This window comes from Oryzias latipes, chromosome 8 (genome assembly GCF_002234675.1).
Source record: "Oryzias latipes chromosome 8, ASM223467v1".
NCBI classification, from domain to species: domain Eukaryota; kingdom Metazoa; phylum Chordata; class Actinopteri; order Beloniformes; family Adrianichthyidae; genus Oryzias; species Oryzias latipes.
Genome location: NC_019866.2, coordinates 8,909,472 through 8,931,923, shown reverse-complemented (window position 1 = coordinate 8,931,923; position 22,452 = coordinate 8,909,472). Strand labels below are relative to the sequence as shown.

The 22,452-nt window shown below is 38.9% G+C and overlaps 1 protein-coding gene and 3 long non-coding RNA genes across 4 annotated transcripts; 2 read left to right on the top strand and 2 right to left on the bottom strand.

Annotated features, from left to right (window-relative positions):
• Positions 1 to 2,949: 2,949 nt before the first annotated feature.
• On the bottom strand, positions 2,950 to 13,150 carry LOC110015468 (myosin heavy chain, fast skeletal muscle-like). Its single transcript, XM_023957479.1, has 39 exons — positions 12,947 to 13,150; positions 12,661 to 12,804; positions 12,408 to 12,564; positions 12,291 to 12,318; positions 12,091 to 12,202; positions 11,917 to 12,009; positions 11,768 to 11,831; positions 11,552 to 11,650; positions 11,368 to 11,471; positions 11,132 to 11,270; positions 10,926 to 11,044; positions 10,696 to 10,845; positions 10,448 to 10,618; positions 10,048 to 10,354; positions 9,505 to 9,575; positions 9,335 to 9,422; positions 9,129 to 9,246; positions 8,937 to 9,060; positions 8,701 to 8,837; positions 8,349 to 8,604; positions 7,859 to 8,101; positions 7,586 to 7,762; positions 7,345 to 7,490; positions 6,985 to 7,075; positions 6,485 to 6,874; positions 6,284 to 6,410; positions 6,085 to 6,203; positions 5,783 to 5,979; positions 5,516 to 5,699; positions 5,255 to 5,420; positions 5,002 to 5,126; positions 4,576 to 4,884; positions 4,285 to 4,488; positions 4,081 to 4,206; positions 3,811 to 3,981; positions 3,608 to 3,712; positions 3,431 to 3,526; positions 3,219 to 3,350; positions 2,950 to 3,065 (listed from the first exon to the last, which is right to left on the bottom strand). The coding sequence occupies exons 1-39, from the start codon at positions 13,148 to 13,150 to the stop codon at positions 3,048 to 3,050; spliced, it is 5,811 nt and encodes a 1,936-aa protein (XP_023813247.1). The 3' UTR covers positions 2,950 to 3,047.
• Positions 13,151 to 14,669: 1,519 nt separating this feature from the next.
• Positions 14,670 to 18,703, top strand: LOC105357999. The gene is made up of 2 exons (XR_002873678.1): positions 14,670 to 18,213; positions 18,564 to 18,703. It is a non-coding gene; the product is annotated as an uncharacterized LOC105357999 (long non-coding RNA).
• On the bottom strand, positions 15,987 to 22,011 carry LOC111947750. The gene is made up of 3 exons (XR_002873680.1): positions 21,895 to 22,011; positions 21,734 to 21,754; positions 15,987 to 16,095 (listed from the first exon to the last, which is right to left on the bottom strand). It is a non-coding gene; the product is annotated as an uncharacterized LOC111947750 (long non-coding RNA).
• LOC110013941 lies at positions 19,100 to 21,837 on the top strand. The gene is made up of 2 exons (XR_002289108.2): positions 19,100 to 19,168; positions 20,205 to 21,837. It is a non-coding gene; the product is annotated as an uncharacterized LOC110013941 (long non-coding RNA).
• Positions 22,012 to 22,452: the final 441 nt, after the last annotated feature.

The following is a 22,452-nucleotide window of genomic DNA, read 5'->3' as shown; positions in this document are numbered from 1 at the left end:
ATGTTTTTACGCCGGATGCCCTTCCTGACGCAACCTTCTCAAGCCGGGCTTGGAACCGGCAGAGGTAGAGAAGGGAACAGGGAGGAGCCTGGAGTCGAACCCGGGTTTCACGGACGGAAGGTGCCGCCAACCAGCACGAGCTAAACTGGCTCATATATAACGTATTATACTAAATTCTACAAACTATAGTAATTTTTTAAATTTTTCATCAGACTGCTGCTTGTCATTTTCCAGATCCATTATGGATTCCTGGGCTAGTTTCAGATCTTCTAGCTTCCTCTTGGCTCTCTCAAGATCCATGCGGAGCTTCTTCTTTTGCTCCAATGAACCTTCAAGCTGTCAGATACAAATATTTCATTCTTATACAATTTCCACAACGTTGTCATTTGGGGAAAATTTAAAAAAAGTGTTTTTTTTCTTACATCATCCACTTGCTGCTCCAGCTTGGTCTTGGCTTTGGTCAGAGTGTTGACTTTGTCTTCCTCTGCTTGGAGATCATCCAGTGTTTGTTGATGGGCCTCTTGGAGGGCTTTCTTCTCCTTGGTCAGCTTTGCAATGGACTCATCTTGAGAAGCCATTTCCTCAGTCAGGTTTTTCACCTTAGAGTACCATAAAAGGTCAAATTTTATAATTTGAATTTATATAAAATTGGTACATTAGTTTGACATTAACCTTGTTTTCAGTGGCATGTTTCTCCTTCTCCACTTTAGCCAGGGTGAGCTCCAAGTCATCAATGTCCTTCTTCAGTTCAGAACATTCATCCTCCAGCTTCCTCTTCTTAGCAGTCAGCTCAGCATTGATTTCCTCTTCATCCTCCAGTCTCACAGTGGTCTCTTTGAGTTTGGCCTCCAGCTGGATTTTACTCTTAATGAGTCCCTCACACCTTTCCTCAGCATCGGAGAGATTCTTAACTTCCTAGGGCTACAGACAAGTGAAGTGCATGTTTCTATAACAACAGTAAAAAGCATTAATGGTTCTTTTGGATTTCTTTAACTATGTTTAGAATCCTGCAAACACACAACTACTTCTAACTCACAGCAGACACTTGAAGGTACAGATTATTCTTCTCTTGAAGCAGAGAAACCATTTTCTCCTCCAGTTCCTTCTTCTTGGCCAAAGCAGCAGCCAGATCTGTTTTCATCTTCTCATAGTTTCCTTTCATCTCCTGCAGCTCCTTCTCAGTCTCAGCGCTTTGCAGAAGAGGCTTGATCTTGAAGTAGAGTTTGAGCCATGGCCAGTTCTTCACATTCATGAATGAACGGATGTTGTATTGGATGGTGAGGATAGATTCTCTGTTTGCACAAATACACTTTGTACGTTATAATACAAATGTTTTCTGTTATAGACTTGTCATTACATATAAAAACATTATCCTCAAATGATTTACCTTCTCTCCGTCATCTTAACATACTCCTTCCTCATAACGTATCCTCTGCAGAGAGCCTGAGTCATGGACACCAGTGAAGACAGTTTCTCATCTCTCATCTCCTCAAGTGTACCCAGCAGACCAGCTTTGAAATTGACATCGGACAATAAATTTAGTAAATCTGCAAATGAATTGCTCGTTTTATTTCCAAAATTAGCTTGTTAATAACATTTCTTTAAATGATACCTGAGTGTATCCAAACTTGTACTGACTGTGGTCAACATCAATGGAGCCAAGCAGCTTCTCTGAAGCTTTCTTGTTGTCCATGAACTGTCCCTCAGGGATGACAGCAGCATTCAATACTTTGTATCTAAACAATAAAATACATTTTTTTTCTTTTTTGTTTATACTGTTCAGTCATTTACACTGATTCCCTTTTACAAAAATCCAGGTTTTACCTCTACTTGAAGTCACCATAGAGGATTCTGCCAGGAAAACCCTTTGTGCAGATTCTGATGCCCTCCAGCACACCATTACACCTCAGCTGGTGGAGGACCAAGAAGTTCTCCATAAGACCTGAAAAAAAGAATGGATTGAGTTCACAATAAATGTAATGAAATCACAAAATAATTATGTCAAACATTAGCACTGTAGCTTTTTAACCTTGAGTCTTTGATTCGTTTGGAATCAGGCAACGCACAAAGTGGGGATGAGTGCTCTTCAAGTTTGTCATCAGTTTGGCCAAGTTCTCCTGTGGGTCCATATTAAGACATAACAGGTCTTTTTTTTCACCAATACCCTTCCTTCCAAGAAATACAAGTGGAATAGGCTGCAAAGACCCATGACCAGCAAAAAACAAGATTAAAAAATGAACAGACTGAAAAACCCAGTGAAAGATAAAAAGTGTTAAAAGCAACAGTGCAAAGACTGATTGTAACAATTTTCACTTGAATAGCTTTGGAGCAGTATCATTTAGGGTAATCCCCCCCCCCCCCTACACACACACACACACACACACACACACACACACATTTCACTCACATTTAAAAACAGTCAAGTAACCTGTTAAAATACAGCCGACATATTTTAAGAAATAAAATAAGTCCTCTTATTCGGATCCATGCGAATTTTAAAATATTACAAACTGCTTGCAATTTTCCAGGATTGTAAAATTTTGACAAATGACAGGTCTATGTCTATCTATTAGAGTGTCGGCAAACTTGACAGCCAAGTTTACTCCGAATGCTCCAGTAAAGCTGCTGCCTGAACTCCTTTCCACCTGTTTGTGTGTGTCTTAGTTTGCACTGTCAGCTATTTTAGTTGGTGGCTTAGCAGGGATTTGACAATTCACAACAATTAATTAAAATGGCTGCTGTCAGCTTGTTATTATAAAAAAAGATTCCAAAGTCTTCTAACTTGAACTTCAGTGGTATTGTTTTTGTGTAGATCAAAAATACATAAAAAATTTAGTTTTTTTATGTTTATCCTGAGGTTTTGAACTAATGGTGAAAATGGAAAAACTGAACTAAATATTTGGAAACCAATTAAGAAGTAAATAATGAAAAGAAGAACTTAGATTATGATAAAATGCAAACTTTATTCACATTTTATGGAAAATCTGTTCAACAGCTGTTTCATGTTTCAGAAATACTGTTACAATGTTCCATCTGGATCTTCTCCCTTATTCTGCACTTTCAGACTGTGAAGAAAAATCACAAAAATTACCAGTCACACATGAAGTTGAATTAGATGTTAATGCTAAAAGGTTAAACAACAAAGAATGTGCAGATTATATACAGGTGAAAAATCAATGTTTTGGAGGGTTTGTATTGCATAATGCATTATCATTTACCTTTCCAGCATCACGACTCTTGACTCTCAGCTTGTTAACCTGGGACTCTGCAATGTCAGCACGTTCTTGAGCTTCCTCCAGTTCATGCTGGACTTTTCTGAGCTTTGACATATGTGTGTTGGCCTGCTCCTCCTGTGTAAAATTACATTAAAATAATTTTTTTTATGTCTGTCACTGCAAAATTGTCATTCTTTAAAAACTATTTTACTTACAGCTTCCTCAGCCTGTCTTTTGTAAGCCTTGACTTTGAGCTGCAGCTTGTCAACCAGATCCTGAAGCCTGGCCACATTCTTCTTGTCCTCCTCAGTCTGGGTAAATAAATAAAAATAAAACAGATACTTACACACAAAATCCTTTTTTAGTTGTTAGAGGTAAAATTATGTATGTACCTGATAAGTGAGCTCCTTCACTCTCCTCTCATATTTGCGAACTCCTTTGATTGCATCAGCTCCACGTCTCTGCTCAGATTCAACTTCACTCTCCAGCTCACGCACCTGTGTAAAAATAATGAAACAAATGTTTTGCTTTTATTTAGGGTACAATCCTTTTTACAGTTTACTTAACACAAATGCAAAGCATATTAATCTCATACCCTCGACTCCAGTTTCTGGAGCTGCTTCTTTCCACCCTTCATAGCCAGGTTCTCAGCTTCATCCAGACGGTGCTGCAGGTCCTTCACTGTGACCTCCAGGTTCTTCTTCATCCTCTCCAGATGAGAGCTGGTGTCCTGCTCCTTCTTTAGCTCCTCAGACATCATGGCAGCCTGAATTAAATGTCATTTTAAATTATAGATTGAAGGGAGCATAAACAAGACCTGTGCAAATCTATATCAATGTATTATGAGAAACAATGAAGAACCTACATCAGTAATGGCCTTCTTGGCTTTCTCCTCTGCATTTCTTGCTTCTTGAATAGCATCATCCACTTCACCCTGAACCTGGACAAGATCAGACTCCAACTTCTTCTTGGTGTTCAGAAGACTGGTGTTCTGAAAAGAGGAATTGATAACAGAGTTTAGTGATTCTCTAGTTGATGACAGCTTTTAACTGTTTCGTGAAATATCAACCTGGGAGTGAAGCAGTCCGACACGTTCACTGGCATCGACCAGCTCCTGTTCAGCCACTTTACGTCCTCTCTCTGTCTGTTCCAGAGCGGCTCTCAGCTCCTCAATCTCAGCCAACATCAGACCATTCCTGCGCTCCACCATGGCAACCTGTTCCTTCATGTCTTCTTGTGCTCTCAGAGCATCATCAAGGTGCAGTTGGGCATCCTGAAAACAACAATAAAGGTTAGAGAGACACAACTCCTTTTCTATTTTATGAACATTTGAATGCACTTAAAGTGTCTTCAAACTCACCTTGAGTTGTCCCTGAACATTCCTGAGTTGTTTCTGGGCCTCAGCAGCCTGCCTGTTGGCATGGCTGAGCTGAATCTCCATCTCATTCAGGTCTCCCTCCATCTTCTTCTTGACTCTCAGGGCATCATTTCTGCTCCTGACCTCAGCATCAAGAGTACTCTGCATGGAGTCAATCACTCTCTGGCTGTTCCTCTTGATCTGTTCCAACTCCTCGTCCTTCTCTGCCAGCTTCCTGTCGATCTCACCTTTGACCTGGTTGAGCTCAAGCTGAACTCTGAGAATCTTTGATTCCTCATGTTCTAGAGTGCCCTTAATAATTTCAAACAGACATCAAAATAAGTCATTTCCAATAATCATATCAGGCAGTTAACCAAAATGTGTGCTGGCATTTTAGTGGTTGTCAGTACTCAGATGAAGACGTTTTACCTCAGCTTCCTCCAAAGCTGTCTGAATTTCACTCTTTTCAGTCTCCACAGTCTTTTTGGCTTTCTCCAGCTCATGGATGCTCTTTCCAGTCTCACCAATCTGTTCCGTCAGGTCTGAGATCTCCTCTACAAAGAAAAAGGTGAATAAAGCAGAAAGTTCATCTATTTTTAGAGCTTCAGATGAAGTCCACTTTATGTTAAAAGTTCCCTTGTAGCCACATCTCCATGTATGGGTTTTTTAGGGGACTACATACGCTGCAGGTTCTTGTTCTCCCTCTTCATGGTCTCCAGCTGATCCAGGGCCTCCTCGTAGGAGTTCTTCATCTTGAACAGTTCTGTGCTGAGAGAGCGAGCCTCTTTTTGAGCTCCTTCAAGCTCTGCCTGGCTCTCCTCATACTTCTGCTTCCATTCTGCCAGGACCTACAGGTTATCCATTGGTTGCAGGTTTGTTACTAAAGTAAGTGTATCTTCCTAACATGTTTTATTTTTTTTTAACTGTCAGATGAACATGGTACCTTGTCAAAGTTTCTCTGTTTCTTGTCCAGGTTTGCAGCAAGAGAATTAGCTCTCTCCACATCAATCATGAGGTCCTCCACTTCACCCTGCAGCCTCTGCTTGGTCTTCTCCAGAGAGGCACACTTGGAGTTCACAGCCTCAATGGACTCCTCAGCCTCCTGCAGGCGCTGGGCAAGCTTTTTCCTGCAGCAAATGGATGGTGTGAATGTTTTAAAAGAAGCGAGAGACAGAATAGTTTGATGAAATGATGAACTGCTTTGACTAACTTGGACTCCTCCAGTTCCTCAGTGCGCTGGATGGCATCAGTTTCATATTTGGTTCTCCACTGAGCCACCTCACTGTTGGCCTTGGACATTCCTCTCTGCAGCTCAGCCTTGGCCTCCTGCTCCTCCTCAAACTGCTCTCTGAGCAGATCACAGTCATGGCGGGCTGATTGAACACCATGAGCCAGAGCGTTCTTGGCCTGACAGAATCAAAGACATTAGATCCAAGTAGTGGTCTCACCAGTCACACCATTCTGTAAAACACCATAACTAAGAATATAAACAGTAGTTGAAGATTCCCATGCCTTCACTTCCTCCTCCACAAGTCTTTTAAGCTCCTCAATCTGCTGAGTGAAGGCCTGTTTGCCTCTGGTCAGCTGAGAAACTAGAGCTTCTTTTTCTTCAAGCTGGCGAGCAAATTCACCTAGAAATTTAAAAGTAAAAGAGGTTAGGTTAATTGAAATTCTCCAAAAAGGGACTTTTTTTCTGTTACAAGTGACTGACCATTCTCTGTCTGAAGTCTTGCCCTCTGTGCATTCAGGTCATTCAGTTGCCGAACGTTTTCATCATTTTTGGCCTTGAGCTCACTCAGCTGGTCCTCAAGAGTTCTGCACATTTTCTCCAAGTTGCCCTTAAAAAATGACATGTTTAATTTAGAAATTATATGTTGACAAAGAACATTTAAAAGACTGAACAAAGAAAAACCTTTGATTTAGCAACACCCTCCATGTTGCTGCTGAGATCATCAATCTCCATCTTGTACTCGCTCTTCTCCTTCTCCAGCTTCTGCTTGACACGCTGCAGGTTGTCGATCTGTTCTCCCAGCTCTGCAACGCTGTCGGCCTGCTTCTTGCGGAGAGCTGCTGCAGTAGCTTCATGCTGCAGAGTGGACTCTTCAAGATCTCTCCTCAGCTTCTGGAACTCAGCTTCCCGCTTCTTGTTCATCTCAATCTGAGCAGCTGTTGCCCCTCCAGCTTCTTCAAGCCTCTCACTGATCTCCTCAAGCTCTCTGGAGAGATCAGCTCTCTGCTTCTCTACTTTGGCCCGAGCAGCTCTCTCAGCCTCAATCTCCTCTTCCAGCTCCTCAATACGAGCCTAAAATAAAAGTCCACACGAATATTTTCAAGGTGTCTTTCAAAATACCTTTTGACAATTTCAAAGATAAAAGCACACATAGAGATATATATTTATATTTATAAAATTACCTGAAGTTCCTTAATCTTCTTTTGAAGCTGAGCACCAAGGGATTGTTCATCCTCAATCTTGCTAAGAAGCTGACTGATTTCAAAGTCCTTCCTGTTTACAAAGTGATTAAAAAGTAGAAATACATATTTAAAATCTAAATACACAGCAGATTTAATCAAACAATGTTTCTTAGAAACAAATTGTGTTTGGTTATATCAAAAATCAGGTATATCAACAATTTTGTATGTCCCTATAAGATTATTCAAATTAATTTTTATAAATATTAAAAGAACAAATAACAATGTTTGGACGGACAAAAGTCACACTTATACACCTATTACCATGTAACCTATGATACTCAATTCTACAAACTATCATACTTCTTGATCTTTTCATCAGACTGCTGCTTGTCATTTTCCAGATCCATTATGGATTCCTGGGCTAGTTTCAGATCTCCTTCCAGCTTCCTCTTGGCTCTCTCAAGATCCATGCGGAGCTTCTTCTCTTGCTCCAATGAACCTTCAAGCTGTCAGATAAAAATATTTCATTGTTAAATAACTTCTTCAGATCATCTATTTCTGTCTAATTTGAAAAAAACAGAAGTGGTTTTTTTTTTCTTACATCATCCACTTGCTGTTCCAGCTTGGTCTTGGATTTGGTCAGAGTGTTGACTTTGTCTTCCTCTGCCTGGAGATCATCCAGTGTTTGTTGATGGGCCTCTTGGAGGGCTTTCTTCTCCTTGGTCAGCTTTGCAATGGACTCATCTTGAGAAGCCATTTCCTCAGTCAGGTTTTTCACCTTTGTTTACCATAAAAGGTTAAAATTTATATTTTTAATATATATATAAAATTACAAAATATTTGTTTTTTCTCTATACATTAGTTTGACATTAACCTTGTTTTCAGTGGCATGTTTCTCCTTCTCCACTTTAGCCAGGGTGAGCTCCAAGTCATCAATGTCCTTCTTCAGTTCAGAACATTCATCCTCCAGCTTCCTCTTCTTAGCAGTCAGCTCAGCATTGATTTCCTCTTCATCCTCCAGTCTCTCAGTGGTCTCTTTGAGTTTGGCCTCCAGCTGGATTTTACTCTTAATGAGTCCCTCACACCTTTCCTCAGCATCGGAGAGATTCTCAGTTTCCTGTAGTTTAAACAAATTCAACAGCTAACAGTCTGCAATTTATTGTGGTCGTTAAAAACAAAATATGGTTTAATGCAATTTTAGTTGTTACCAATGTCCTCCTAAATGGACACAATAGAAAAATGAAAGCATTTTTATTTATTTATGTAAATGTTTTACTTATAATTTCATCTACACTTTCAACAGATTAATGACATTAATGTTTTAGCTAATTTTCCTTTCATGTCTGCAGCTACTTCTAACTTACAGCAGCTACTTGAAGCTGCAGATCATTCTTTTCCTGCATCAGAGAAACCATTTTCTCCTCCAGTTCCTTCTTCTTGGCCAAAGCAGCAGCCAGGTCTGTTTTCATCTTCTCATAGTTTCCTTTCATCTCCTGCAGCTCCTTCTCAGTCTCAGCGCTTTGCAGAAGAGGCTTGATCTTGAAGTAGAGTTTGAGCCATGGCCAGTTCTTCACATTCATGAATGAACGGACGTTGTACTGGATGGTGTAGATAGACTCTCTGTTTGCACAAATACACAGTGTACATTATAATACAAACATTTTCCGCTGTAAACTTGCCATTAAATACGTTTGAAAAAAATCTCAATTAGTTTACCTCCTCTCCATCATCTTAACAAACTCCTTCCTCATAACGTATCCTCTGCAGAGAGCCTGAGTCATGGTCACCAGTGAAGCCAGTTTCTCATCTCTCATCTCCTCAAGTGTACCCAGCAGACCAGCTTTGAAGAACACCTGAGATTGACATCGGACAATAAATTCAGTAAGTGTGCACATGAATTACTCATTGTAATTGCAATATTAGCTTGTTAACAACATTTCTTTAAATGATACCTTAGTGTGTCCAAACTTGTACTGACTGTGGTCAACATCAATGGAGCCAAGCAGCTTCTCTGAAGCTTTCTTGTTGTCAATGAACTGTCCCTCAGGGATGACACTGGCATTCAAAACTTTGTATCTGCAGGACAAAGGTAGATTTGTTTAGTCATTTACACTGATTCCCTTTTACATAAATCCAGGTTTTACCTCTGCTTGAAGTCACCATAGAGGATTCTGCCAGGAAAACCCTTTGTGCAGATTCTGATGCCCTCCAGCACACCATTACACCTCAGCTGGTGGATGACCAAGAAGTTCTCCATCAGACCTGAAAAAAAAGAATGCATTAAGTTCACAATAAATTTACTGAAATCTCAAAATAATTAGGTCAAACATTAGCACTGTAGGGTTCTAACCTGGAGTCTTTGATTCATTTGGAATCAGGCAACGCACAAAGTGGGGATGAGTGCTCCTCAAGTTTGTCATCAGTTTGGCCAAGTTCTCCTGCGGGTCCATATTAGGACATAAGAGGTCTTTTTTTCCCCACTGCTATATTGTTTCAAATAAAATATTTCGGAAGACTTACCCTGAAAAGAGCAGACACAGTCTGGAAAGAGCCACCCTTCTTCTTACCACCCTTCTTGGCACCACCAGCGTCTGTTAAAAAAAACAAAGATCTGAATGAAAAATGGCAGAACTGTGTTTGTGTTTAATCTTGTCTTGCATGAATGTGTTAAGGTAATCAGAGAAGAGCAGGCTGAATACCCACACTTTTTGGGTGACAACATTACGCAAGTCATTTAAAAATAATTGCTAATTTGGGAGGAAATGAAACAAACTTGACTTGATAATTGTATCACATTTTCTTTTTTTCCTCATAGTGTGATATATTAAGCATGAAATTAATGAATTAGTTTTTAACTTATATGGCCCCTCTGAACTTCAATACCTTTCAAACATTAACATAGACAACATAAATCACATGTTCATACAATATTTTGTGAAAAATAAAAATAAAACTTATATCTCAGTTTTAAGACAAAAGTATTTACATAAAGCAATTACGCATTATTTTGATCACTATTCCTCGAACATTTGCAAGTTTTTATGTGGTGACTTCCATTCTTACCTTCAGCTCCTGCATGGGCTGCATAGAGGTAGCACAGCAGTTTGTTTGAAGACTTCTGGTAGAGCTGCACCACTGAGTCGTTCAGTGGGTCCTTGTTTTTGTCCAGCCAGCCAGTGATGTTGTAATCCACTGTTCCAGCATAGTGAACCATGGCAAAGTGAGCTTCAGCTTTTCCCTTTCCAGGTTTAGGCTTCTCAAAAGCCTTGTTCTTGCCGAGATGCTGGTCATACAGCTTGTTCTTAAAAGTTGTATCAGAAGCCTTGGGGAACATGCACTCCTCTTCAAGGATGGAGAAGATGCCCATTGGCTTGGAAGAAGTAATATTTCATGTTAAAATAGCTGAACACCTCCCCTTCAACTTTGTTGATCTAAAAACACAAGTAATTATATGGTTCATCACCTTCTCAATAAGCTCAATGCAGGCAGCCAAGTCCATGCCAAAGTCAATGAACTCCCATTCAATGCCTTCTTTCTTGTACTCCTCTTGCTCCAGGACAAACATAGTGTGGTTGAAAAACTGTTGCAGTTTCTCATTGGTGTAGTTGATGCAGAGCTGCTCCAAGCTGTTGTACTGTAAGTAAATGTAGGGGAACATTTCAATCAGCTTGAATTCTTGCATTTTTTAAAATCTTCTCAGCTGCAACTCACATCAAAGATCTCAAATCCAGCAATGTCCAGCACACCAATGAAGAACTGTCTTGGCTGCTTTGTGTCCAACATCTCGTTGATGCGGATGACCATCCACAAGAACATTTTCTCATAGACAGACTTGCACAGAGCACTGACAGAATTGTTGACCTGGAAAATAAAGAGTTTATTTGAACATTCAATATGAGCTGTATTTAATGTCAATGGCCACGTTATATTCTCAATTTTACCTGTGGGACAGTCTGACCTTTGGTGACCATCTCATTTCCAACCTTGACTCTTGGGTAGCACAGAGCTTTCAGCATGTCAGCTGAGTTTAGGCCCATCAGGTAGGCAATTTTATCAGGCACTGAAGAAAAGAGAAATAAATGCGTTAACAAATAAAAAAAACATTTTATCTTTGACACTATGAGAACTGTGGTAATTTGGCAGTTACCCTCAGTGCCGTCAGGTTCTGCCTGCTCCTCTCGCTGCTTCTGCTTAAACTTCATGTTACCATGATGCATCACAGCACCAGTCAGCTTGTAGATGCCTAACTTTTCCTCACCGTTAAAGCCCAAAATATCAATGGCAGTCTGCATTGCAGATCACAAGTACAAATTAATGTATCTTGTCTTCTCTCTCGATTTTTCAAAATATAATTTAAGAAAAAGTATAAAGTATTTGTTTTACATCAGTTGCAATGAACTCTTCAACATCATTGATGCTCTTGACAGTGATTTCACCCATGCTGATCAATGGGAAGTCATAGGGGTTGGTGGTGATAAGAAGAGCCTCTAAAAGAGAAAAATCAATGTTTACGGGTTTATAAGATAAATGTTGAGTTTCCATATATTCAAATTTTATAATCTCATACCGAGGAGCTCAGGTTTGTGGCCCGTCATCAGCTGGTAGAAGATATGGTAGCTCCTCTCAGCAGACAACTGGTAAGTGACACGAGACTTCTCCAACAGATCTGCAATCAACCAGTTAAAAGAAAGTTAGTATTTCTGAAATACAATTTAGCTACAGAAGTACATGTTAAAGACCAATAGAGGCTGTTTTCATGCCACTTGTTTGGCTCTTAACTTACAAGTTTCAATATCAGCTGAAGCCAGTTTTCCACTGGAACCAAAGTGAATCCTGATGAATTTACCCTGAACAACATAATGATAAACATTATTGCATGTAAGAAGAAAGTGACTCATATTCTCAAACCATTAGATTGATTCAAACACTTACAAAACGGGAGGAGTTGTCATTCCTCACAGTCTTGGCATTACCATAGGCCTCCAGCAGAGGGTTGGCAGCAACAATCTGGTCCTCAAGCGAGCCCTGCAAGGAAACAGTATATTTTTACATTACATGCATATGCAATCACATTACAGCAATCTCAGACCAATTCAGTGACTTTACCTGAATTTTTCCAGAGCTTTGCTGCTCCTTCTTTCCACCAAGAGCAGCAATTGTTGCAAAGTACTGGATGACACGCTTGGTGTTGACAGTCTTTCCTGCACCAGATTCTCCACTGGGGTACACATTTCACATTTTATGCCTTTAGGGTAAGTTTCCTCAAGTTGAAAAATATTTTGTATTCAAATTTGTCTAATACTCACGTAATCAGGATAGACTGGTTCTCACGATCTAAACAAGCAAACATCCAAGGGTTACATAAGTTTCCCCATAACATAACAAACATAAACTTGTTATTATGTTTGAAAATTCAGGGTTACCTGTGAGCATAAATTGATAGGCATTGTCAGAGATGGAAAAGATATGGGGCGGAGCCTCAATCCTCTTCTTTCCTCTGTATCCTGACACACATTGAGCATCATACACAGGAAGCCACTTGTATGGATTCACGACCACGCAGAACAACCCAGAATAGGTCTATAAGAGAAAAAAAACATTGTTTTGTTTTTTCTAAAATGGAAAATTGCAATTGCAACTGAAAATTAAAGTAAAACCAAATAAACTAAAACTCACATAGATCATCCATGATGCATAACGCTCTTTGAGGTTAAACAGCACAGAGGGCTCATTAAGGTGGGTCATCATGGCCATGTCCTCCATCTTATCAAACTTTGGAGGGTTTCTGGGATGGATATCATCCTCTTTCACAGTGACAGTCTGTAGAATAATAGTTTAAGTTGTATTTTCAAAAGATTTCACATAATATCACATCATGAAAGCCCTTTCATATTAAAGAAGTGATAAACTAAGTTGAGCCACATTATAAAGTTAATATGATCTCCTTTTTTCTTTTTCTTACCTTCCCTCCTTCAGTCTCCACAGTGGCTTTGCCACCCTCCCTTTTGATTAGTTTACACTTGAGATACATCTCATCTGGATCAACAACGAAAAAAGCCGTTTTGGCATCAAATGGTGACGTCTGGGCCTCAATCCTCTCCCTTTCTGGCTTCCGGAGGTAGATGGCCGCCGGGCCATACTGCTCCATTTCAGCATCCGTACTCATGATGGCACTTTTAGTGGGGCCTACAGATTAGGAAAAAATATTCTTTGAGATCTTTTTCACAGCAGGAAAAAAACAAAGATCCGTCTGATATAGTGTACCTCAGCAGATGGAAACCCTTGGTATGATGAGTATCAGGATATCAAAATGCTGCAAAACAAGTAAGAAAAAGTTCATTTTTAAATTTTTGAAGTTTTTTCCTAAATTTTTCAGCATATAACATGATTACTTAAATTGTAAATTGCAAAATAAACACCTTTCAAAACCAAAATTGTTACCTCTCAATGCTAACATTTATACAATATGATTAAAAAATTACAAGTTTTAGTTTGAAAACAATTCTTTTTTTAAAAAAAACAACCAGATGATGTCATATCGTATAGAATTACAGAAAAATTGGAGAGTTTATTGCACTGACCTGTCTGAATTGCCTTTCAATTAGAGCACATGCCCCATGACTGCCGTTCTTATATACTGCATCTCTGCTTTATCAGCAAAAGCCCCCCACTAGATTTGGTCATGCAAGCTTGACACCTTGCTGCTTGATATCAAAGGAGTCAAAAATAAACAAATATTTCTGCTTCATGTTTCATGTTTCATGATATAATAAATACACATAAGTGCATATTTATTTCAAGAATATTTAATTAACAATACAATAACACTGTCACAGCTTTTTACAGATGTATTAAAATGATTGGATTTCAGTTTTTGAATAATTTAGAAGTTAAAAAAAAATCAGAAATCTCCCATGATTTTGATCAATCGTATAAAAAAAGTTTAAAATTATATATTTATTTGTTTAATAAAAAAGACATTATTGTTGTTAAGTCTCACCTTTTTTGTTTTAGATTAAAAATACCCCTCCATTGTTAAGTACCTTTATGATGTGAATCCTTTTTGGGAAAAAATGTTTAAAGATTCTTTTTCTATGTCCTCCTAATTTTAATACAACAGGAAAAAAATAAAGTTTTAGATTCAGAGAAGGATTGGGAGACCAGTGGTGTTTAGTTACTGGACATAAAAGGTCATGACATCTATAATAATATTCCAGTTGGTCTTTCCATTTGCACTGGATAAGTATTGCATGTCCATGTGTAATGAGATTAATGCAGAATTGGCAGCTGACAGTTCACACCCAGCAAAAAATGACAAAATAATTTGTGACAGTTAAAGACAAAGTAATAAACTGTGTCTAATTGTTTTTTTCTCATTTCTAGTGAGCAGGTAACCTGGGAAAAAGTCAAGAATTGTCTATGGTTGCCAAGTTCAGTGTGGACTGGTCTTATAATTCTCTTTCTGGCAGGTAACGATGATGGTGTTACTGTGCTAGAAATAAATCCACCTTTAGAAGAGAGCGCTGAGTCATGTTTGTCATCGAGAGAACTGTTTATTTATAGAACAGATTTAGAAATTTTGTTAACCCATTGCCTAACTTTACTGAGGCTTGTAATATGAGTTTTAAATATAAAAAAATATTTCTTATCTTTAAGAATAGAATACTTTATCTTTGTTTTTCTCAGAAATCCAGAATTTGTTGTAATCTTAATCTAGGTCTAAGTAGAAATGTTAGCACAGACTGTAACACTTAAATTACGACCAAAAGGACAACATGATAGAACCATTTTATTACTGCGAAACTGTCTTGCAAATATTGCTTTAAAAGGCTTTTTGTTTTAGAAAAAAATGCACCACAAGTAAAAAACATTTTTGATCGTGATGTTTTTATTCTCATGAGTTTTGGGGTTGAAGCACAAATCAAAACCAAACGGCTGACCTTAAATCAATGATACTTTGGTCGAATGTCAGTTGTGTAAAATATTTACGTCCTGCTTTTTATTAAATGTTTTTGTTGTGGTTAGCTAGGGAGGGTAAACGCAGGAGCAGGAAGACTCTAACACATCCAGACGTTTTCAAAGATTCAATCAAATGCCAAGCATAAGCGACAGCATACAAGATGCTCCAACACCAAACACAGAATGAACAGTCCTTCAAATAAGGAAGCTAGATCAGATAAGTGGAGGCAGCTGTGACCAATTCGGGAGAGGCCACAGCCAACCAGCAAAGAAACAGGACCTAGCAGCAACACTAGGGGGCAACCCATCACATGACCCCTCTAACAAAATCTGGCTCCTAGACATGTGAGGTTGGTCAGAGTGGTCCCGGCGGTAGCGTTCGATGCAGCTTCCCCTTTTTCAGCGGCACATCGGGCGAAGAGAGACACACTCTGTCTCTCACCCTGTATTCAGGAGCAGCTGACTGATGACGGTATGACACAGCAGTGAATCTCTCCTGATTTTGTAGAAGCTGGTGTCGATATCTGCTCCATGTATGCCAACAATGGCTCACAAATGCAGCGGGACCAGAGGTAGAAGGTGATTGTTCCTGATGGGGAAAAAGGGGTGCCTGATAACTGCAGGCTGCTTGAACAGGGGAATATCACGAAGAATTTTGGAGGGTGTAATGTGAATATACAGCCCAGGGCAGAGAAGACCAAGTTCTTGCATAATTCTCTCCAAAAGGTGGCAACAAAATGCAGTCCTCGATCCAAAGTTATGTTTTGTGGAAGGCCATGTTAACAAAACACATGCTTAGTGACTGAAACAGCCAACTGTTTGGCTGATGCAAAGGCACAGCATCAACCAGTTTGGAAAACCTATCTACAATGGATAGGATAACAGTGTTACCTTCTGAGATGGGTAACCCAGTTAAGAGTTCTATCAGAGAATTCCACCGAAGAGAAGGTCCGAAGAGAAGAGGTAGAGGTTGTAGGTATCCAGCGGGTGGCTTTCTGGATACCTTCACACTTGGACACACAGGGCACGAGGACAAAAAAGCCCTAACGTCAGAGGACATGATGGGCTACCAAAACGTTTGAGCCACTATCAACGCAGTCCTCACCACTCCAGGATGGCAAGCTAACAGAGAAGAGTGACCCCACTTGAAAACTGCAGGACAAAGAGAGGGAGGAACAAACAGGCAGTCAGAAGGACATCCTACAAGAATGGTAGTCACATCAGGAACAGAAGCTTTGACCATGCAATGCAAGGCCCATCAAGAAGCTCCCAGCACAAGATAAGGAGGAACAATGGTGGCAGCTGCAGTAGAATCAGATTCGTCCTCTCACTGAAACTGGTGTGAAAGAGCGCCCGGCTTGAAATCTTTACTGCCCGGCCAGTAGGAGAGGGAGAAATTGAACCTGTCGAAAAACAGGGCCCATCTGGCCTGGTGTGGGTTAAGGCTTTTGGCTGTTTGAATGTATTCCAGCTTTTAATGATTATTCCAAATCATAAATGCTTAGTTAGCCCCCTCCAACCAGTGACGCCACTCCTCCAAGGCTAATTTTACTGCCAACAGCTTTCTGTTTCCTATGTTGTAGTTTCTCTCAGCAGGAGTGATCTTGCAGGATGAACTTTATTGTCAGACGCTCTCTGACACAAAACTGCCCCCACTCCAGACTCAGACGCATCCACCTCCACAGTGAAATGTTTGGAGAAAATGTCTTTCCAGATCGGTAAACGCCTTATTTGCTCCCTCATCCCAGACAAAACGTACCTTAGCCAAGGTGAGTCTGTAAAAAGCCTTGCATGAAATGCCTGTGGAAATTTGCAAACCCCAGGATGCGCTTTAACTGTTAACATCCAGAAGGGACAGGCCAAGCGAGAACGGCTTTAACCTTGACCATTTGCATAGTCCCAGGGGTAATCACATGGGCAAGAAACTTGGTCTGAGTGGCAAATGTTTTAAAAGATGTATGAATGAACTCATGCCACATATGCTTAATATAGGACAGGGGCCTATATTATCTGTGTACTCTTTATTCTGTTCATCCTCCATTTCAGAATGCTGAAATATAACTCAGGATGAGAATTTTATTGACAAACAAGCACAATGTAAATGAATACATTGTTGTGATGGTACATTAAATATAGACATTACTCTTAAATGTAGAATATATTTACACTCTTGTTAATATTGGACAGAGGGATAAGGTATATAAGGTATTCTTGAAACATTTTTAAGATTTAAAACACATCTTTCAATAAAACAATGCTTTCTGTGAAATGGTAAATGGTAGACAGCAAATAATTGTAAATTGTATAGGGCTTTTCTACCTTTCTTGAAGGCTGAAAGCGCTTTACAGTCACAGTCCCATTCACCCATTCACACACGTTCACACACTGATTGTGGCTCTGCTGCTGCCGAACACTGCCGCCAACCTTCCACCAGAGGCAAGTTATATATATGTCATTAACCATATGAAAATAATATTTTATGACTCCCCAACATCTCCTAATGATGTATATTTGGTGTAAGTACAAAAACTTTTGGATACATGATCAAAATAGTCTACATTAAAATATGCATATTTGGCTACCCTCCAAACTGAATACTTGTTGACTCCAAAGCTAAGATATAGAGTAAAATATGAAAGTGCAGCTCTTTAAAATAATAGGTGAAATAGTAAAGTCTGTCAAAAAAAGAGCTAAAAATCATAGATTTTTAATTGTTTTCTTTAAAAATTAGTTTTGCAACAACATTTGTAATTTTTATATTTTGTAAACTAATATACTTTATATAAATATGTAAACTATATGTATATATACATATATATATGGATATAGAAAGAGAGAGAAAAAGTAGTGGAAAGTAGTCCTTCAAATATGTCTGTAATGTTGTTTACTAGAAGAATTGGCTTGCATTTACAGAAACAAGACACCAGTCCTCTTAACCTTCTGAGCAGGAATAAGCAGTGCTGTGGGGGAGATATCATGTTATGCAGCTGCCTGTTGAATTTATTTGATGACCATCTACATTTTTCAGACTGGGGCAGGGTAGACTCCATAATCAAAAATAGGACAGTATCAGCAAGTGTTTTTTTTGTATCAGGAATATAAAATGATGACGGATGATCTTCCACAGCATATGAAAGGGGTCTGTGAGCCCTCGTAGTTGGCTCATTTTTGTTGACTCAGTTTTTAACACAACTCTACATCTTTTTTTACTTCATAGCAGATGCAGTCCTGTAACAACTTCATGAATTTGAGGTCTTTAGTGCCTGAAAAGTAAGTGTTTGAAGACTTTAAGTGACCCTACATTGTTTTGTTGTTTTTTGGTGCAGTTTGTCTTGTAGTAAAATTGTTGCCTGCTGACAGCTCTGAAATGATTTTCACCTTGGGAGATGGAATGTGGCGTGCTCAGTTAACTGTGACACAGCATGACACACAAACTTGTTTAAAATATTTGCCTCACCTGTAGTAACTTTAACTGTTTACATAGATGTTAAATGAAAAACTGCCTGCTAATCTCTTTTAAAAAACATTATGACAACTTAAATTAAGGATCTTGGTCAAATCTGCAGTTTGGAAAATTGTAAACAATATATTTTAATGACATTTTCATCTTTTTTCCTCAGAAACTATCCCAGGGTATTTCTCCAAAGTTTTAGAATTTTTTGGGAACTGGTCTAATGGAAGGAAAAACGTGTGGAAAACATCTGTCACATTCCTGATTCTTATTTGCTATTATACTGAATAAAACTTGTTGAGGAAAACATCTCTGTCTTTTTTTTAATTACATATTTCTGGGTTCAAATGTTGATTTTTGTGATGCAACATTAAATATACATGTCTGGTAAAGCAGTCACTAAACCAGTATGATAAGTAAAATTGCAAAGATTTTCATGCAGACATTACTTTATTAAATTATTTAAGATGCAATGTGTGACTAAAATACATACATAAATGCAGCGTATTATAATCTACATGTTGACTAAATTTAATAAGTTTTAATGTTTATAGGCACACCAGTTATCTCTTCTTCTTCCTCTTTCAGCTTCTCCCATCAGGGGTCGCCACAGCGAACAAGTCGCATGGTAAACTTGGCAAAGTTTTATGCCGGATGCCCTTCCTGACGCAACCTTCTCAAACCGGGCTTGGAACCAGCACAGGGGTAGAGAAGGGAACAGGGAGCAGGCCGGAGTCGAACCCTAGTTTCACGGACGGAAGGTGCCGCAAACCAGTACGAGCTAAACCGGCTCCTGGCACACCAGTTATCTAATAATTGATAATAGTCAACTATCAGGCAGCAACATGTCCGGATGGGGCGGTAAAAATTTCTTAAGGGATTATTAAAGACTCCATCCATCCATCCATCCATCCATTCATCCATCCATCCATCCATCCAAGATATTAGGTGTGAAATTGTTTCAGCCAAATAATTTGTGCAGGAGTCGATTTTTGTCAAGGGGGAGCTGGAAGCTAGCTGGAAGTCGGGTTTTTTAATGAAAAAACATAATCTTGACTAAAGTTCTATTTTTTTTTAAGAAACAGAATGTTTAAAATTCATAAAAAAAACAACAAAATGATTCAAAAATAACTTTTAGTTACCTGTTTATTAGAAAGACAATGTTTGAGGACAAATCAATAGTTGGTTCATATTTTATGACCAGTGGTGGTTCTGGATGAAATGACGCCCTGGGCGAGCCACACCAGTTGCTCCCCTGGGTGCTCCCCAATCACGACACAGAAATGAACAATTGCTTATTATGGTTACTTTATTGTTCAAATATTTACAAATGAAAATGATCAAAAGTGCAACTAGGTGCTTGTAAATTCCTACAACTTGTAGGACTTTTCTGTTCTAAAAGTAACAATAACTCTTTTAAGGATAACATCACGCATGTTTAATTGAGGTTAAAAAAGAAGTCATTATAAGATTAAAAAAACACAATATACAACTAGTCCAACTTAAAGCTTGAAGCCCATTGAGAAAACTTTAGTTGGAATATTGGGTTATATAAATAAAATTGAATTGACTTGAAGATTCACAATCCACTTAAATCCTTAAACAATCCACACAACTGGGCCAGTAAGGGTATTACACATCTTAAACATAATTTTTATTTCAGTGGTCTAATCCCATTTTCCTATTTTATCCAGGAATACAACAATTTAGTAGACCTTTTCTTTTTTTTCTGTGTTGTGTATTTTCTTTTTGTATCAGAGTGGGACTTTGTTTTTTTTATCTTTGTGTTTGTTTATCTGTTAACTTTCAGGTGTGATGCTGGAAAAGGTGTGGCTCCCACTGGACCCAAACTGATGGAAGCAGCCTTTAAAAGCACCATGTGGACCTCCAGCCTGTGAGAAGGGAGCTTTGCTGCAACCTGTCTCCCCTGCAAGGTGGTGCTCTTCCTCACATGTTTTGTAGTTTGTGTTGCACTGTGTAATTGTTGTAGTTTTGTGTTCAGGCCCACTCTGAGTAATCTTTTGTTTGTAGTTATGTTTAAGAGAAGCTATGGGGGGAACTGTCATTTTCTTTCACGTATGTTTTATTCTGTTTATGTTAGTCTTGGGAGGTTAGTGTTTTGTCAGTGATTTTCCTTCTTTTTTTTACAGGTTAGGTTTCATATTTCAGTTAGGTGGGGTTTTGTTTGTGATTTTGGCCTTGGTTTATCCTGAGGCCTTTTTCCTTCACCTTTTAGTTATTGTTCTTCAGTATTTATTATTGATTATGCTCCTCTAGGTCCCTCTAGATATAAAAAGTGGCATAATAACACCCCTTAAACACTTTCAAGAAGAAATTACCCAAACTCTATCTACCTTCTTGGGCTGCTTCATCTCATTATCACCCTCACTGGAGATCTATTAGGAGACCTTTTAGAACTATCACTATTGAAAGTTGAACAGTCTAAGAATATAATTATTCTTGTTGTAGCAATAACCATTGCAAAAAAATAAATAAATAAAAATAAATAAATAAAAAACTATCTTTATGAACTGGAAATCAAAAAAACACCACAAACTTGTCTATATTTAAAAACTTGTTTCTTGAATACATTTGTTTAGCCAATTTATTACCTTCTTCCACTGGTATGACTGAACTACAATCTGTCATTTAGGAACGGCTTGTCTCTTAACTTTGTGCTTGTAAGGATTGTATGCGCGCCACCGCCCCTGCACTGTCCTTTGGTGCGGGCCGTGCCCTCCTGTCCTTTTTTATTCCTATGCCGGTTCCAGGTGGGCAGTGAGGGGGGGGGGACTGTCTCAGCCTCTCTGGTATTGGGTGTGTTGACCTTGCTCTCCCGTTTCTCCCCCGACTCTCTCTACTGTACCCCATTCATGTCATCTGATTAGGGTCTGAATATGGCATCTGATGGTTGGGGGTAACTACTCGATATTTTTTGTAATAATGACAAGATGATTTTTAATTCTATTGTTGGTTTTATGCTTGACTTTTCTATTATCCTATACTTTCCTTTCTATCTATATGAATCTCTATTAATGTATCCCTCGATTTGTATAGCTATCAGAATGCATGATTGTCGGTTCAAGATTGTGTGTATATAATCGAATGGAATTCTCTCTCTTGTTGTCTTATTCTCACATGCACATGCATACACACCCACACACACAGAAACTTTTCCTCTTTTCCCCCTTTTTTCTTGCGTTTGTGATGGTTGTTATCTTTGTTTATCAGATCTGTTTGTCCAGTGTATTTTCTTTTGTTGTTGTTGTCTCACTTAAATAAAAATTTGGGGGGAAATGAACAAATAGTTTCTAATAAAAAATATTTTGGAATACATACTCAGAAGACAGCAGACACAGTCTGGAAGTCCAAAAACATAGGTTAGATAGTGACTCTGAATTGTTCCTTTGGTTAGTTCAATAAAGTTCATAGTGTCTGTATTATTACTGGCTTTTTAGTTTTTTTCTATTAGTAGACACAGTTGTGTTTTTTTCACATACCTGACATGTTTTGACTGATGTCTTCCGTCTTTATCAGAGTCGTCATCAGATGGTAGTGATTTGACGTATATAAAAGCAGATGATTGTGACCGATGCGGAGTCACCTGTCAAACTTTGACAGGTGAATCCGCCCCTTGATGTCCGTTTTCTACTGGAGGATGTTACTCCATGTTTGAGAGATCAGGAAGGCCCCCTCATCCCGGTTCATGGTGTTTGGGCTCGCTTTTGGATCTCCACCGCCTCCATGATCCATCTGTGTGGAGGACTTTGGGCTTTTCCCAGTCCACAATATGGTTTTCTTGTTTGCAGTGGTCCGTTATGACTGATTTCATGTTTTCTTGAGCTGCCTGTTGTCGTCTTGCTCTTGTTAGTCTTTTCTTTGTTTCCTTTTTGCACTCTTTTTGATGTTCAGTTTTTCTTGTGATGAAGGTGCGTTCTGTTTCTCCGATGTATGTTGTGTTGCAGGTGTGACATGGTATTTCGTAGATGACGTTGCATTCATTGTTTTGTTCAATCTTGTCTTTTGGCTGTACCAGTAGTAGCCTGAGTTTTTTATAA